This window comes from Schistocerca americana, chromosome 6, assembly GCF_021461395.2.
Source record: "Schistocerca americana isolate TAMUIC-IGC-003095 chromosome 6, iqSchAmer2.1, whole genome shotgun sequence".
Taxonomy (NCBI): domain Eukaryota; kingdom Metazoa; phylum Arthropoda; class Insecta; order Orthoptera; family Acrididae; genus Schistocerca; species Schistocerca americana.
Window position 1 is genome coordinate 238,360,909 of NC_060124.1, and position 17,555 is coordinate 238,378,463.

General features: G+C 44.0%; 1 protein-coding gene across 1 annotated transcript in view; it reads right to left on the minus strand.

Annotated features, from left to right (window-relative positions):
- The window catches only part of LOC124620069, a 717,768-nt gene that overhangs the window by 14,958 nt on the left and 685,255 nt on the right, over window positions 1-17,555 (minus strand). Inside the window, exon 5 of the mRNA XM_047146736.1 lies at window positions 14,624-14,912. Coding sequence (XP_047002692.1) covers window positions 14,624-14,912 — 289 coding nt within the window. The remainder of the gene's footprint in view (window positions 1-14,623; window positions 14,913-17,555) is intronic.

Below are 17,555 nucleotides of genomic sequence, written 5' to 3' on the forward strand. Positions count from 1 at the left end.
ATTGCTGACTCTTACGTACCTAGGAGCTGTATTCATCCTGAAGGCCGAGGGGATGCCCTGAACCTCTGTCTGCTCATCCGCTCTGTTTGACACGGTTGGTAGGATGAGGGTGACTCTCCGTGCTGGAAGTTTTCGGCCTCCATAGCTGATGATTTTCATTAACAATGTAAGCAGGGGCTTTGATCAAACTCGGGACACAGAATCTCTGGATTGGCAGTCAGAGATACTACCCTTTATACTGTGAACAATAAGGACACCAACCTGATCCTTAGCAATTCCTGTAGGTGATGAGAACTCATGTTGAAATAGTGTTTAAAAGAATGCATTCATCGACTTCGCTGAAGGACAGAAAGTATTTCGTACAACGGTGGTGTTCATACAGACCACGCAAAAAAACGGAAGCATCGCATTGATTAAATGCCATTTTTCTTAAAGTCACGGAGACAGTCCTGTTTACCAATTTCATTAGGAATCTACATGTTGTTTGCGTTGTTTTCGTTGGTGATACCTCGATGCCTCACAACATGTCCTACCAACCCATCCCCTCTTCTAGTCAAGTTGTGCCACAAATTCCTCTTCTTCCCAATTCTAATCAATACTTCCTCATTAGTTATGCGATATACCCATCAAATCTTCAGCATTCTTCTGTAGCACCACATTTAGAAAGCCTCTATTCGCTTGTTGACCAAACTATTTATCGTCTATGTTTCACTTCCATACATGGCTGTACTCCATGCAAATACTTTCAGAAACGACTTCCTGACACTTAAATTTATAGTCGATGTTAACAAAGTCCTCTTCTTCTGAAACGCTTTCCTTGCCAATGCCAGTCTACATTTTATATCCACTCTACTTCGATCATCATCAGTTATTTTGCTCCCCAAATAGCAAAACTCCTTTACTACTTTAGGCGTCTCATTTTCTATTCTAATTCCCTCAGCATCACCCGAATTAATTCGACTAAATTACATTATCCTCGTTAGCTTTTGTTGATGTTCATCTTACATCCTCCTTTCAAGACACTGTCCATTCCATTCAATTGCTTTTCGAAGTCCTTTGCTGTCTCTGACAGAATTACAATGTCATCAAAAAAATAGCTCTGAGAACTATGGGACTTAACTACTGAGGTCATCAGTCCCCTAGAACTTAGACCTACTTAAACCTAACTAACCTATGGACATCACACACATCCATGCCCGAGGCAGGCTTCGAACCTGCGACCGTAGCGGTATCGCGGTTCCAAACTGACGCGCTTAGATCCGCACGACCACACCGGCCGGCTTACAATGTCATCGGCGAACCTCAAAGACTTTATTTCTTCTCCATGGATTTTAATTCCTAGTCCGAATTTTTCTTTTGTTTCCTTTGCTGCTTGCTCAACATACAGATTGAATATCATCAGGGATAGGCTACAACCCTGTCTCACTCCCTTCCCAACCACTGCTTCCCTTTCATGTCACTCGATTTTTATAACTGGTTTCTGTACAAATTGTAAATAGCCTTTCCTTCCCTGTATTTTACCCCTGCCACCTTCAGAATTTGAAATAGAGTATTCCAGTCAACATTGCCAAAAGATTTCTCTAAGTCTAAAAATGCTAGAAATGTAGGTTTGCCTTTCCTTGATCTATTTTCTAAGATAAGTCGTAGGGTCAGAATTGCCGCACGTGTTCCAACATTTCTACGGAATCCAAACTGATCTTCCCCGAGGTCAGCTTCTACCAGTTTTTCCATTCGTCTGTAAAGAATTCGCATTAGTGTTTTGCCGCCGTGACTTATTAAACTGATAGTTCTGTAATTTTCACATCCGTCAACACTTCCTTTCTTTGGGATTGGAATTATTATATTCCTCTCGAAGTCTGAGGGTATTTCGCCTGTTTCATACACCTTGCTCACCAGATGGTAGAGTTTTGTCAGGACTGGCTCTCCCAAGGTTGTCAGTAGTTCTAATGGAATGTTGTCTACTCTCGGGGCCTTGTTTCGACTCAGGTCTTTCAGTGCTCTGTCAAACTATTCACATAGTATCATATCTCCCATTTCATCTTCATCTACATCCTCTTCCACATCCATAATATTGTCCTCAAGTACATTGTCCTTGTATAGACCCTCTATATACTAATTCCACCTTTCTGATATCCCTTCTATGCTTAGAACTGGGTTTTCATATGAGCTCTTGATATTCATACAAGTGGTTCTCTTTTCTCCAAAGATCTCTTAAATCTTCCTGTAGCCAGTATCTATCTTACCCCTAGTAAGATAAGCCTCTACATCCTTACATTTGTCCTCTCGCCATCCCTGCTTAGCCATTTTGCACTTCCTATCGATCTCATTTTTGAGACGTTTGTATTCCTTTTTGCCTGCTTCATTTACTGAATTTTTATATTTTCACCTTTCATCAATGAACTTAAATATCTCTTCTATTACCCAAGGATTTCTACTAGCCCTCGTCTTTTTATTTACTGAATTTTTATATTTTCTCCTTTCATCAATGAAATTAAATATCTCTTCTGTTACCCAAGGATTTCTGCTAGTCCTTGTCTTTTTACCTACTTGCTGCCTTCTCTACTTCATCCCTCAAAGCTACCCATTCCTCTTCTTCTGTATTTCTTTCCCCCATGCCTGTCAATTGTTCCCTTATGCTCTCCCTGAAACTCTGTACAACCTTCAGTCCGGAACCACGCGGCTGCTACGGTCACAGGTTGGAATCGTGCCTCGGGCATGGATGTGTGTGATGTCCTTAGATTTAAGTAGTTCTAAGTCTAGGGGACTGATGACGTCCGCTGTTAAGTCCCATTGTGCCTAGAGCCATTTGAACCATCTTTCTGTACAACCTCTGGTTTAGTCAGTTTATCCAGGTCACATCTCCTTAAATTCCCACCCTTTTGCAGTTTTTCAGTTTTAATGTACAGTTCATAACCAAAAGATTGTGGTCAGAGGAATCTACATAAACAACCATATTTATACTCTGGAAACCATTTCAAACAATGTCGAAAGATTTTTCAGCACCATTATGTTTTTCTTCTTTTCCTTTCCAGGAAGCGAATGGTGCACGGAAAAATACTCTCTGCCAGACTTTACGGGAGCTCGAATTTCTGTGATTTTATCGTCATGGCTGTATCCAGAGATGTGCCTGTGAGAAAGTAATATAACGCCAGCCTTTTCTTGGAAAGTAAAAGAAAATGTTTCAGTGATATTCAACGCCTCTCTTTGTAGCATCGACCACGGGAATTTCAGGAGAATTGTGTGACGCTCTCGCTCTTTGCAAACGGGGCCGTGATGAAATACGTCAGTCCCCTTCATCTCTGATATTGATGCTAGGTAAGGTTTCCAAACTTAAGAGCAGTACCAGAGAATACTTCGAACGAGTGTACACCATGCTACTTTCGTATTTTTGGAATCCTGAAGAAAGACATTCGTGACCGTGGATTTGCTTTCGACGAAGAGATGCAAAACTGGGTACAATCATGTTTCAGTAGGCAACGGCAAACCTTTTACGGTAAGGGCATTAACCGTCTTATCTCACACTAGAATAAGTGTATTAACAGCTAGGGCAGTGATTTTTGCATTAATAACAGTTCACTTTTTTCCAAATGTCTGGATGTAATCGGAGTGCCCCTTTTACTTCTCATTAAATTTCTTCTTACGAATCTGTCTGGCACCTGATTTTCCTGTACGTATAGTTGTTACTATTTCCAATTATTTATCTCTCACAGCGTATGGCATAAAAATGGACGGTATGTGACTGGAATTGCGATTTCCTGTCAGAGAGGTCAGAGTTCGTAGTAATTGACGGAAAGTCATCGAGTAAAACAGAAGTGATTTCAGGCGTTCCCCAAGGTAGTGTTATAGGCCCTTTGCTGTTCCTTATCTATATAAACGATCTGGGAGACAATAGGAGCAGCCGTCTTCGGCTGTTTGCGGATGACGCTGTCGTTTATCGACTAATAAAGCCGTCAGAAGATCAAAACAAACTGCAAAACGATTTATAAAAGTAATCTGCATGGTGCGAAAAGTGGCAGTTGACCTTAAATAACGAAAAGTGTGATGTCATCCACATGAGTGCTAAAAGGAATTCGTCACACTTTGGTTACACGATAAATCCGTCTAATCTAAAAGCCGTAAATTCAACTAAATACCTAGGTATTACTATTACGAAAAACACAATTTGGAAGGAACACACAGAAAATGTTGTGAGGAAGGCTAACGAAAGACTGCGTTTTGTTGGCAGGACACTTAGAAAATGTAACAGACCTACTAAGCAGACTGCGTACACTACGCCTGTCCGTCTTCTTTTAGAATATTGATGCGCGGTGTACGATCCTTACCATGTAGGACTGACGCAGTACATCGAAAAAGTTCAAAGAAAGGCAGCACGTTTTGTATTATCATTAAAGGAAAGGCGTCTTTCGTTGCGACGGAATCTTCTCATGAAACTCCAATCACCAACTTTCTCCTTCGAATGCGAAAATATTTTGTTGACACCGACCTACATCGGGCGGAACTATCACCACGATAAAATAAGGGAAATCGGAGCTCGTACGGAAATATATAGGTGTTCATTCTTTTCGCGCACTATGCGAGATTGGAATAATAGAGAATTGTGATGGTGGTTCCATAAACCCTCTGCCAGGCACTTAAATATGATTTGCGGAGTATCCATGTAGATGTAGATGTAGAATGCAGCACGCTGCATTTGTTTATGTCGAAGACGAACTTCCAGTCCTAGCACTTGGCGTCGATCCTTTGAAGATCTTCTTGCATTTAGTTAGTTTTATGAAGCTGCAGCTTTCATATATACGACAGCACCATCAGTGAAGTCTCGTGAAGCTATCATAGAGGTAATCCACATCGCGAATGTCAAAGCCGCTGTAGCACTCCCTTGGGACAATCCCGAAATTACATTTAATTTTACGATTTCGGTCCAGTAAGAACGACGTGTTGTTTCCACCTACAGTGTAGTCCTAAATGCTTTTACAATGCTGGTACTACGTTATTCCGTAAGATCTTATTCTGCTCACAAGACAACAATCTAAAACTCAATCCTACTCCCTCCAGAAGCAAAATGGCGTCAACCTGGCGCCTGTAGCTACGGCTGTCTCTATCTCATGGAAGCAAAGAGCGAACTGAGTTTCGAAAGATCGCTGTTTGTGGAATGTATGTTGATTCCTGTAGAACAGCTACCTATTCTTCAAAATGGTCATAAGCCGTGAGCATAAATTTCTGTAATGCTACAACAGAAATCATATATAAAATTATCCGATCAAGTGCAACTGGTTAATAGATATTCTTGAGAACGGATGTGAGCTGTGGGGCTTCGTTGATCCGCAGACGTACAGGAAATTGCTGCTAGAACGCTTCTGTTTGTTGATAAAAGTAAACATGGTCCCTAGTAGACTGTAACGCGATGTTTATTTAATCGGGCGATTGGCTAATTTCGACTAAGAGTCACTGTCAAGCACATCCGTAACATATTTATTTGATGTCATATTGAAATCACTCTTAATTACAAGTAAAAAGTAGTCATATTCCGTCATTTTACGAAAGGAGCCACACTACAGGGACAGCTCTTTAGTTCGTATTTCATGTGTTTTTCAAATCACTCGTAATTACAGAAGGTGTCACTGTAGTGATGATCCTTTCGTAAAATGCCGGAATATGGCTACTTTTTACTTGTAATTAAGTGACTTGAAATGCATGTGCATGACAATGACGCTTAGTCAAAATTAGCTAATCGAGCGATTAAATAAACATCACATTACAGCCTACTGCGAACCATGTTCGCGTTTATTGCTTAATGGTCTGGAGACGGTGAATCACCATAAAATACAAAATTTGTGTGAAACATGCAACACGCAGAAGGAATGGTCGAAAGCACTCCAAAATCGGAGAATGTGTCGGTGATGAGCACATGTAATGTCACGTCCTTAGAGTTTCTCGTGTTGATTACAAGTACCTTCAATGTAAACTAGATTAGGCGCCAGTTACAGCATTCAACAGTCCAGTGGTTCCCAACGAAATTTTATGGGGGGCGGGGTGTAAAAACACAAAGGTTTAGATTACGGTTCAGACACGAAACTTAATTGCTCCAAAAATATCAATTTCACTACTTCATTAAACTAATAGGTTTGAGATAGTTTGCCAGTTCAAGAAGTATAAAAAATTACATTAACGCATGACGGAGCGTGGTGAAGGTCACAGCGAATATATTAACAACAGACATTATTGGAACTACGCGTGCAGTATGTGACAACTAACTGCGTTGGCTACTTGCCTGTAGTGTTGCGGCAGTTTATCATTTACTCCACCGAGTTATCTGCTCGGTCATTGTTCTTCTTTCGTCAATCGGTTGCTAACTCACCAATCAAATCGATGGACATGAAGCGAATGCCTCCGACTTCACTAACTTCTCAACGTATTTCGGATGAGACGAAAGAGAGAAACAAGGTGAATGAAGATTTTCCTATTCAAGCGCTAAGTGTTGGGTAAGAGATTCCTAATCAACAGCACTGCCTTTTGTTTCCTATTGGAGAGAAATAGTTGAGTCGATAAGGTATCAGTAGGTGTGTAAGATTTTTTATCTGTAGTTGTGTTGCCACTGAACAGTAATCCTAAAAAGATCACTATAAATAACGTACACAGCTACAATACAAAAATTATTTCACTGTAAGAACAAACATGGATTCACCACATGCCTGAAGCTGATCTTTTCACTGTAAAATAAACGCTGGAGACAAAGGTGTATGATTTCAGACATTGGCATAATAGTGATTACAGGGTTGCGAATCAAGAAAATGGAAGCCGAGAAAAATCCTTATAGAAGTCTATGAGACGTATTTTGTTATAGTATTCCCATTAACATAAAAAGAGAAACTACTCACTATCACGACAGTGTGGTGAATGGCTTCAATTGTGATCAAAGCTACAACAGATTTATCATCTGGTCATGCTTCGGAAGAAACGCTCACACTGCGCTAAACACCACTGTCCCCCCCTCCCCCCCGCCCCCCCCCCCCCCCCCCCGCCACCATTTTCTCACAAGCTGCCACCTGAAAACGCCTGATCTAGGCAAGCATAATAAAGGTGGCAGCAATCGCAGTACACAGTGACACAATGTTCAAACGCATTGTCACAATTGTTTGTGACAGACATTTTCGCCCTGCCACGCAAAGAATCTGGATTTGAGGAAAGCATAAATCTGAAAATTGAGTCGTATTCTGCATCGCTAAAAAAATTCTTTGTGTAAGAGAACAAAAGAGCCATTACTCGGTGAAGTAGATTTCCTTCGGAAAATGATTTACTTTTTGCATAAAAAATTAAAAACGACAGATTTTGGATTCGCGTGTTTCTTCGCTATGTAGTCAACAAACTAATGCTGTGAAACTATTCGTTTTGATTCTTTAGCGTCTTATTCTCATACCGTTATCTGATGATGAAGTATCTATGTTTCCATTATTGGTCATATTTATTACGATTTTTTCGAAGTTAAGTAGCTCAGTTCTTTTTCTGTTCGAAGAATGCGCAGTGTATTATGAGTGCAAAGTGCGACTGCTGATCCGAGGAAGGCAGAAATTGGAAATCTGAAAATGTCTTTTTATCCACAGGCGTCACCCAACCATCTCTACAAGGCTTTCGAATACTTCTGTATCCGCCCGCAAGTAATATGTGAATCCCATCCCATCCACTATATTTTAGAAGATTGTACCTATATGTGTCAAGTACTTTTAGAGCCTCATGAATCCACTCAGGTTTATAAACAATGCTGTTACCTTTCGGTTGCTGCATTTTAGGTCATACATTTGTGCAAATGAAAGTAGCTCACATACGGAAATAATTTTTTATGTTGATAATAGACCAATGGCCATTCCTCGTCACTGGAGATTCGTTCACCAGCCTTATGTATAATTTCAAAATTTACTATAAAAATAATCAGAATACATTTAGACGCGTCCACAAAGAGCGCTCTGGGTTGAACATTTTCTGCATGTTACAACAAAATCTTCTCGGTTTTCAAGCCGCATCAATTCGAATAAAGTTTTCAGTGTATCAATGACCATTTGATCCATCATCGTCAGGAGTAAATGGGTGGTCTGACAGCGGCACAATTCGCGGCCCATCAGCCAAGAGATTACATAGAATACCACAGGGGAATATTACATGCATAAATATGAGGATAAAAGGTGAAATTTACACATGAGAATGTGGGTGCAATTGGAGTCAAAAATACAAAACAGGGGTAGCACGTTTACATAAATGCCACATAGTTCGAATGGCACTCCATGAAGACATAGCACAGAGATACAGGCGTCATGAATAGCACAATTGAAAACGGCGTTACAGTATAGGACTATTACACTGAATATACACTACACTGATGTTCTATATACGGCGACCACCAGAACACGACGAAGTAACTGCAGTAAAAACTTTAAGCCCCTGCCAAGAGAAGGGAGGCCAGAGAGGAAGGAGAGAGGAGATAGAGATTGCGGATGACAGAGGACAGATGATAGGGTACAAGGTGGGGGTGGGGGGGGGGAAGCACACCAAGAGGCAAGAGATGGGGAGGGAGTGCAAGGACTGGGTGGGCCACGATTAGTGTGTCTTAGATGTAGACCCACCAGCGCCTGCATAAAGAGATGCTTCGGTGGAGTCCGCATACCCCTCCAGTCACGAGGATTGTTACTCTACACGAGGAGACCAACATGATTCCTCTGAAGATGTCCAGTCGAGAGAAGGCAAGGCGCCGACACACCAAAGTGAACACCCTACGTGACATGGTCCATGGATTGAAACACATTGGCACCACGACTCCCTAGCGCTGGCATATCCACCCTCTTCCGCTTACCATCCTTGATGATTCAGATTCGGACCATGGATAATGATAGCCCTGGTATGGCCACATGTACACTATTGGCTATTAGAACTGCTACACCAAGAAGAAATACAGATGATAAACGGGTATTCATTGTACAAATATACACTCCTGGAAATGGAAAAAAGAACACATTGACACCGGTGTGTCAGACCCACCATACTTGCTCCGGACACTGCGAGAGGGCTGTACAAGCAATGATCACACGCACGGCACAGCGGACACACCAGGAACCGCGGTGTTGGCCGTCGAATGGCGCTAGCTGCGCAGCATTTGTGCACCGCCGCCGTCAGTGTCAGCCAGTTTGCCGTGGCATACGGAGCTCCATCGCAGTCTTTAACACTGGTAGCATGCCGCGACAGCGTGGACGTGAACCGTATGTGCAGTTGACGGACTTTGAGCGAGGGCGTATAGTGGGCATGCGGGAGGCCGGGTGGACGTACCGCCGAATTGCTCAACACGTGGGGCGTGAGGTTTCCACAGTACATCGATGTTGTCGCCAGTGGTCGGCGGAAGGTGCACGTGCCCTTCGACCTGGGACCGGACCGCAGCGACGCACGGATGCACGCCAAGACCGTAGGATCCTACGCAGTGCCGTAGGGGACCGCACCGCCACTTCCCAGCAAATTAGGGACACTGTTGCTCCTGGGGTATCGGCGAGGACCATTCGCAACCGTCTCCATGAAGCTGGGCTACGGTCCCGCACACCGTTAGGCCGTCTTCCGCTCACGCCCCAACATCGTGCAGCCCGCCTCCAGTGGTGTCGCGACAGGCGTGAATGGAGGGACGAATGGAGACGTGTCGTCTTCAGCGATGAGTGTCGCTTCTGCCTTGGTGCCAATGATGGTCGTATGCGTATTTGGCGCCGTGCAGGTGAGCGCCACAATCAGGACTGCATATAGACCGAGGCACACAGGGCCAACACCCGGCATCATGGTGTGAGGAGCGATCTCCTACACTGGCCGTACACCACTGGTGATCGTCGAGGGGACACTGAATAGTGCACGGTACATCCAAACCGTCATCGAACCCATCGTTCTACCATTCCTAGACCGGCAAGGGAACTTGCTGTTCCAACAGGACAATGCACGTCCGCATGTATCCCGTGCCACCCAACGTGCTCTAGAAGGTGTAAGTCAACTACCCTGGCCAGCAAGATCTCCGGATCTGTCCCCCATTGAGCATGTTTGGGACTGGATGAAGCGTCGCCTCACGCGGTCTGCACGTCCAGCACGAACGCTGGTCCAACTGAGGCGCCAGGTGGAAATGGCATGGCAAGCCGTTCCACAGGACTACATCCAGCATCTCTACGATCGTCTCCATGGGAGAATAGCAGCCTGCATTGCTGCGAAAGGTGGATATACACTGTACTAGTGCCAACATTGTGCATGCTCTGTTGCCTGTGTCTATGTGCCTGTGGTTCTGTCAGTGTGATCATGTGATGTATCTGACCCCAGGAATGTGTCAATAAAGTTTCCCCTTCCTAGGACAATGAATTCACGGTGTTCTTATTTCAATTTCCAGGAGTGTATTATACTAGAACTGACATGTGATTACATTATCCGCAGTTTTGGTGCATAGATCCTGAGAAATCAGTTGCCAGAATAACCATCTCTGACCGTAATAACGGCCTTGATAACCCTTGGCATTGAGTCAAACAGAGCTCGGATGGCGTGTACAGGTACAGCTGCCCATGCAGCTTCATCACGATACCACAGTTCATCAAGATTAGTGACTGGAGTATTGTGACGAGCTAGTTGCTCGGCCAACACTGACCAGACGTTTCCAATTGGTGCGAGATCTAGAGAATGTGCTGGCCAGGGCAGCAGACCAACATATTCTGTATCCAGAAAGGCCCGTGCAGGACCTGCAACATGCGGTCGTGCGTGATCCTGCTGAAATGTAGGGTTTCGCAGGGATCGAATGAAGAGTAGAGCCACGGGTCGTAAAACATCTGAAATGTAACGTCCACTGTTCAAAGTGCCGTCAATGCGAACAAGAGGTGACCGAGACGTGTAACCAATGACACCTCATACCATCACGCCGGGTGGTGCGCCAGTATAGCGATGACGAATACACGCTTCCAATGTGTGTTCACCGCGATGCCGCCACAGACGGATGCGACCATCATGATGCTATAACTGACACTGGATTCATGTGAAAAAATTACGTTTTGCCATTCGTGCACCCAGGTTCGTCGTTGAGTGCACCATCGAAGAAGCTCCTGTCTGTGGTGCAGCGTCAAGAGTAACCGCAGCCATGGTCTCTGAGCTGATAGTCCACGCTGCTGCAAACGTCGTCGAACTGTTCGTGCAGATGGTCGTTGTCTTGCAAACGTCCCCATCTGTTGACTCAGGGATCGAGACGTGGCTGCACGATCCGTTACAGCCATGCAGATAAGATGCCTGCCATCTCGACTGCTAGTGATACGAGGCCGTTGGGATCCTGCAAGGCGTTCTGTATTACCCTCCTGATCCCACGGATTCCATATTCTGCTAACAGTCATTGAATCTCGACCAACGTCAGCAGCAATGTCGCGATACGATATAACGCAATCGGGATAGGCTGCAATCCGACCTTTATCAAAGTCGGAAACGTGATGGTACGTATTTCTCCTCCTTACACGAAGCATCACAACAACGTTTCACCAGGCAACGGCTGTCAACTGTTGCTGGTGTCAAAGAAAACGGTTGGAAACTTTCCTCATGTAAGCACGTTGTAGGTGTCGCCACCGGCGCCAACCTTGTGTGAATGCTCTGAAAAGCTAATCATTTGCATATCACAGCATCTTTTTCCAGTCGGTTAAATTTCGTGTCTGTAGCAGGTCATCTTCGTGGATAGCAATTTTAATGGCCAATATTTTTTAATACGGACACTCATTTTATGCAATCATTGTGTGACCACCTTGCTACTTCCTTAGTTGTACCACATTTTATCAGACACCTTGAATTCACACCGTTGGAGGATGGTATGTGACATCAAGTCCGAATGCACACCTTCAACGTGGAGTACAATGATGTCACTGAGATGCCATCATTCTATGACAGAAAACAGAAAACCATTACTCTGCCAGCAAGACAGCTATACTCCATACGTCGATGGAAGAGCCCTAAAAGCTGGCGCGGCAACACTCGGCTCCCTCGGAACCTAATAATGCCACGTCATTCACTGCAGCTTTCCTGTAGGGGCAGCACTCTGCTGACTGATCTGTTTTTTCACATGCGCTACCAGTGTTTGTCATCTTACACAGACACACACATAAATATTTTCTTTAATGATGTTGCAGCCATATGAGGAAATAAGATCGAGTAATTTTTTTGCACTGCAGTTAGATGAATCGACTGACATTGCGTATTGTTCCTAGGTGCTTATCTATGTTCGATACATATAAGACGGTGACCTGAAAGAAGAATACTTGTACTCGGAATCATTGGACACTAATACAAGCGGCGAGGATGTTTTCCGATCAGTAAAGAATTTTGATGCAGATAATAAGTTGCAGTGGTCGAAATTGATGGGTGTATGTACAGACGAAGCACGCTCCATGTTGGGCGCCCACTCTTGGTTCCACAGATTGGTGAAAGAAGCTGCAGTTGCCAGTTTTCTTCGGAGCCTGAAGCGTTACCAGCGCAGGACTGGAGTTCAAGCCATTTCGATGTCCCGAGAATTGAAAGTAATGCTCGATGCTAACAGTGAAAAGTGCTCATTCACAAATGAGAGAAGTCACCACTTATGATCAGTAACTAATTCTGTCAGTAACTGTTTTCCTGAACTGGGCAATCGACAAGTAAATTCCGGGGTTTTATGTCCGTCTTTAGTGCACGAAAGAATATTTTCAGATAGTGAAATTGAAGCCAAAGCATTACTTCTTGGACTACGTTAAGAACACACGCAGAAAATAGGAGTATATTTCTCCAAAACAGAGCTGGGAACATTTTGGAGAAAGCTAGGTGACAAGTACGCATTATTATAAGAAAAAGCATCAACAATGGTGATTCCATGCGGCACAACTTACAGGTGAGAAAATTGATTTGTCACTATTGTGGCAGTGGAAACAAAAGCAAGGAATCGACTGAACTCGGATCACGATTTACGATGTGCACCACAAAATATCGAAGCCAATATAAAAGAAATATTGTTAAAAATAAGCCCTTCCAAACATCTTATTGACGTTCATTATTTCTTGATTTAGTACAACGCTTTAAAAACATGTGAGTTTTATTTCTTGAATGTTAATAAAATGTTCTGTGTTCTCCTGTAATTTTAAAAATTGTAGTGTTCAAACTTTTCTTTCAAATAATAATGAATTAAGGATGAATGCCCCTTTTTGCAAGCATACAGTTATTCTGTTTCAGTACACAAACATGTTCCACCACAACTGCCGCAGCCTCGGTGGGTTGTTTCTTTCATTTTGTCTTGCAGTTTACGCTGTGTGAGCGCTGTGTCTGCCAGTGGAAATCGTCCGGAAGTCTAGATTTGTAAACTACATCATCTTTGCCGGATTTGGATTGCCCTGAGCTGTAGCTGGATTGTATTTTGTACCGTTTTTCATTTTTTTATGTTTTTGGAGTGACTTTTCCCCTGCTCGTTCGTGACTGCGTCTTGTTGTTTTTTCCACTCTCAAATTTAGTTATCACTAAACTCTATTGAGGGTATAGGTTTCTATACGATTTCGTTCAGTGGTAATTTTCTCAAAGAGGTTGGGAACCACTATCCTACACCCTGCCTCTCCTCCCACCTCCTCGTCACCGATCAGCAACCAGCAACACCATCAATGCCGGGTCTTTGCTGCTATGATTAGAAACGACTGCCTCCTTTGATGTGTCGCATTGATTTTAATATAATTTTCTATGCATATCTGTCTTTCTTTTACGTTACTCTGCCCACAACACCATCCTATCTTCTTTCCTCCACTCCTCTTTGCTGTCCTGTCATGTCGTGATTTCACTAAAACGCTTTAGGCAAATGCCGGCATGGTTCCTGTGAAAGGGCACGGCCGATTTCCTTCCCCATCATTCCCTAATACGAGCTTTTGACGTTACACACCAATCTCCTTCTCCCTCCTCCTCTTGTCATGTCTACCACCTCTTCAATTTCTCAGCATCCCATCACTATTTATATTGCTTCTTCCTCATCTCGTTCGCTCCTTCGTTTTCACCATTCATTTCCGTCCCCTTATCTAATCACTCTCCTCATCACACTTCGTCTCTGCTTCTCGCTCATTAATCCCTCTACCTCCCTTTGGTATTTTACACTCCCCCTGCTTTTCTGTCCTCTCCTCCCCCTACTCTCTCTCTATCTCTCTCTCTCTATCCCTACTATCTCTCTCTCTCTCTCTCTCATACACATCACTCTCCTCATCGCACTTTGTCTCTGCTTCTCCCTCATTAATCCCTCTATCTCCCTTTGGTATTTTACACTCACCCTGCTCTTCGTTCCTCTCCACCCCTACTCTCTCTCTCTCTCTCTCTATCCCTATCTTTATCTCTCTCTCTCTCTCTCTCTCTCTCTCTCTCTCTCTCTCTCTGTCTCTCATACACATCACTCTCCTCAGTGCACTTCGTCTATGCTTCTCCCTCATTAATCCCTCTACCTCCCTTTGGTATTTCACACTCCTCTTGCTTTCCGTTCCTCTCCTTCCCCTACACTCTCTCTCTCTCTCTCTCTCTCTCTCTCTCTCTCTCTAGCTCTCTCTGTCATACACATCACGCGCGCCACTCGCCCTCACCCTACTAGGGATGCTGGCTGGAGACGCACCTTGCACCATGTCCGCGCGCGACACGCTGGGCGGCCGCGTGGCTCTGCTCTCGAGCACGGGCGCCTTCTGCAGGCGGTCGCTCTCGACGCTCTCCTCATTGGTGCGCCAGTAGACGGTCGCCACCGTCGCCAGGCACTTGAGTTTCATGTCGCCGCGCCGGAAGTGCCGCGGCCTCACTTTGAACTCCAGACCCAGCACCGACGTCTCCAGGCCCGTGTCTTCACCGTCCAGAACAGAGTTGTCGCTCGACACCAGAATGTATGGCCCTCGTAGCAGCGTCGAGTTCGCCTATGGATGAAAAGACAATTTTATCAATGCTTGATGGCAGTCATCTATCAGTATTAATGATGGTACTTCGCGGCAGAATAAAACTGTGCGCCAGACTGGGACTCGAAGCTGATATTTGTTTTTAGTGGATAATGCTCTTCCGGCTGAGCTATGCAAGCATTACTCAGGACCATAGCCTCTGTCCTACTTTCCATATTTCACAGGTGGTCTGTTTCACACACTCATGCATCAGCACACTGGCAAGGAAGGTGACCACCGAAAAAAAGACTTACGATTTTATTGAATGGCCCCTTAACATATTGTGATTTTAATTTTATGAAGATGCTATATGCTGATGATCAAATTTAGGTGAATCCAAAGAAGTGGTTTAAATTGAAGTAAATAAATTGAGTCAAATTACCGCCATATAAGGAACGAGAATTTCAATAAATAAAGCAAAAGTGATGACGTGTAAAGGACTGAAACGCATATGAACCATATCAAGGGAGAAATTTTAAAATCGGTTGATGTAGATCTAAAATTAGGCACGTTCATACATTTCTGTAAAACTAAAACATACACTAAAACATAACGTACGGAAGGAAACACTAATTAGTCTCTACAAAATAATATCGTGGTCTTCGCTATTCTATGGTAGCGAATTTTGGACCCTAACATCTGATCAATTATTACGAATCGAATCATCAATGTTCCTCCGCTTTTAGCTGAATAGTCATAGTTGGGCCGCTAAAGAAAAACTGATATTAGTCTAGAACTAAATGTTGTACCCTTTACAAATATAACATACAAGAACCGACTGATGTGGAAAGACGATGTCTAGCATATGTCTAATGATAACTAAAGCTGCAATGCAATATCACCCAACCGACAAGAGGAACAATCGGCAAGAGGAATGTTGGACGTGCCTTAAAGAGATGGCGTGAACAATACTGAGCAGGTACAGGCCAAAAGGCTTAATCCTTCAAGACGATGACTATGATGACGGTGGTGGTGCTGGTTGTGGTGGTCATGGTGATGATGAATCTTTCATTCAGCAGCGGTCACTGCGCTGCTCTGAAATTTCGCGACAGATTATCGTTCAGACCGAGATTCAAACCGGAGTTTTGTCTCCGTTGAAGCGTGAATAATCAATTTTCGAAACAACCTCGAAATGTCCTCCCAGCATAACTGCGCGAAATGTTCTCTATTTTGAAGCTGAGTCAGTTCCGAATGAGGCTTGTGTCCGTCACGCCTACTAATGTCATCGCACCCCTGCTGGGCTGCTTTAACTGACATTTCTGTGCATGCGATAGTTACCGACTGAAGCTATTGAGTGCATCGTGAGGTTTCTCTTTAGTCCAGATGGAAGAACCATTGCTTGCAAGGGCAGGGTTCCAAGTTCGAACCGCTATGTTAGTTTTCCCAAAAATTTCAAAACTGTTCACATTTTGCTTCAAAGTGAAAGATCGAACCCAGTGTGAGTAACAATGAGCGCAAGATGAGACAAACGCTGCTGTCCGCTTAGAAGGGAGTGGAAACATTTGAATATGAATGAACCTAGTGTGAGAACTTCTGAAATCCCACAAGACTTTCAAAAGAGCGAGGTGGTGTAGTAATTCAGAAAGTGAAACTATGGATAGGGTAACTGGGATACGATCCCACGCCCTCTGCCATCTTCCTGCATCTTCGTCAGTCATTCCTCTAATACACCGTCTCTCACATTCGTACATCTCTTCGTCCCTTTCCTTCCTGTACTCCTTCACTCCCACACTTATATATGCCACCTGATTTCTTTACACAATTTTCGTAGACCACTACCGGTCGATATAACTAGACTCTTTCACAGTACCCTTCCACAGCTTGGCTTTACGGAACTTAGCTGGTGCATAGTTCCCACAGAAACGTCTACTGAATGGTGGTTGGTTGGTTGGTTGGTTGTTTTGGGGAAGGAGACCAGACAGCGAGGTCATCGGTCTCAACGGATTAGGGAAGGACGGGGAAGGAAGTCGGCCGTGCATTTTGAACGGAACCATCCCGGCATTTGCCTGGAGAGATTTAGGGAAATCACGGAAAACCTCAATCAGGATCGCCGGACGCGGGATTGAACCGTCGTCCTTCCGAATGCGAGACTACTGAATGGTGCCCTGGTCTCGTACACCGATAGCGACGTACGAGAATAGCACCCTAAGGGATTACACAAGTTTTCTGACTTCTGATTCGGTATCACTGAAGAGGGTATGACTACAGCTCCTCCTCACGATGCTAGGTAGTACACCAAATTGACAAATATCGTAAAATGATTACCATACTGAAAGCAACTGTCACTCCATAGATGGAAGTTCATTCCTTCAATCTGAGATACCTAATACATGTTTCTGCCATACCTGCCTTATTGTATCTGTCGTTTCACTCTAAATGCTGTTTCTAAAAATCATTATCTGAACAAAAAACCATTCCAATGTGCAGCTCAGTGATGGGATGGCGAGGCGCGGGCGACTCGAGTGCACCGAGAATTCCTCGAGCCTCTAGTTCTGAAGCATTTCTCGAGCACCGCGCCGCTGTTGTTTTAGGATTTGAATGCCGCCGCTAGACAAACACGCTCGCTGCTCGCTGTGCTCCTAACTAGTATGTCTCAGGTTTCATTCGAGTAAAATTGTTATTCTA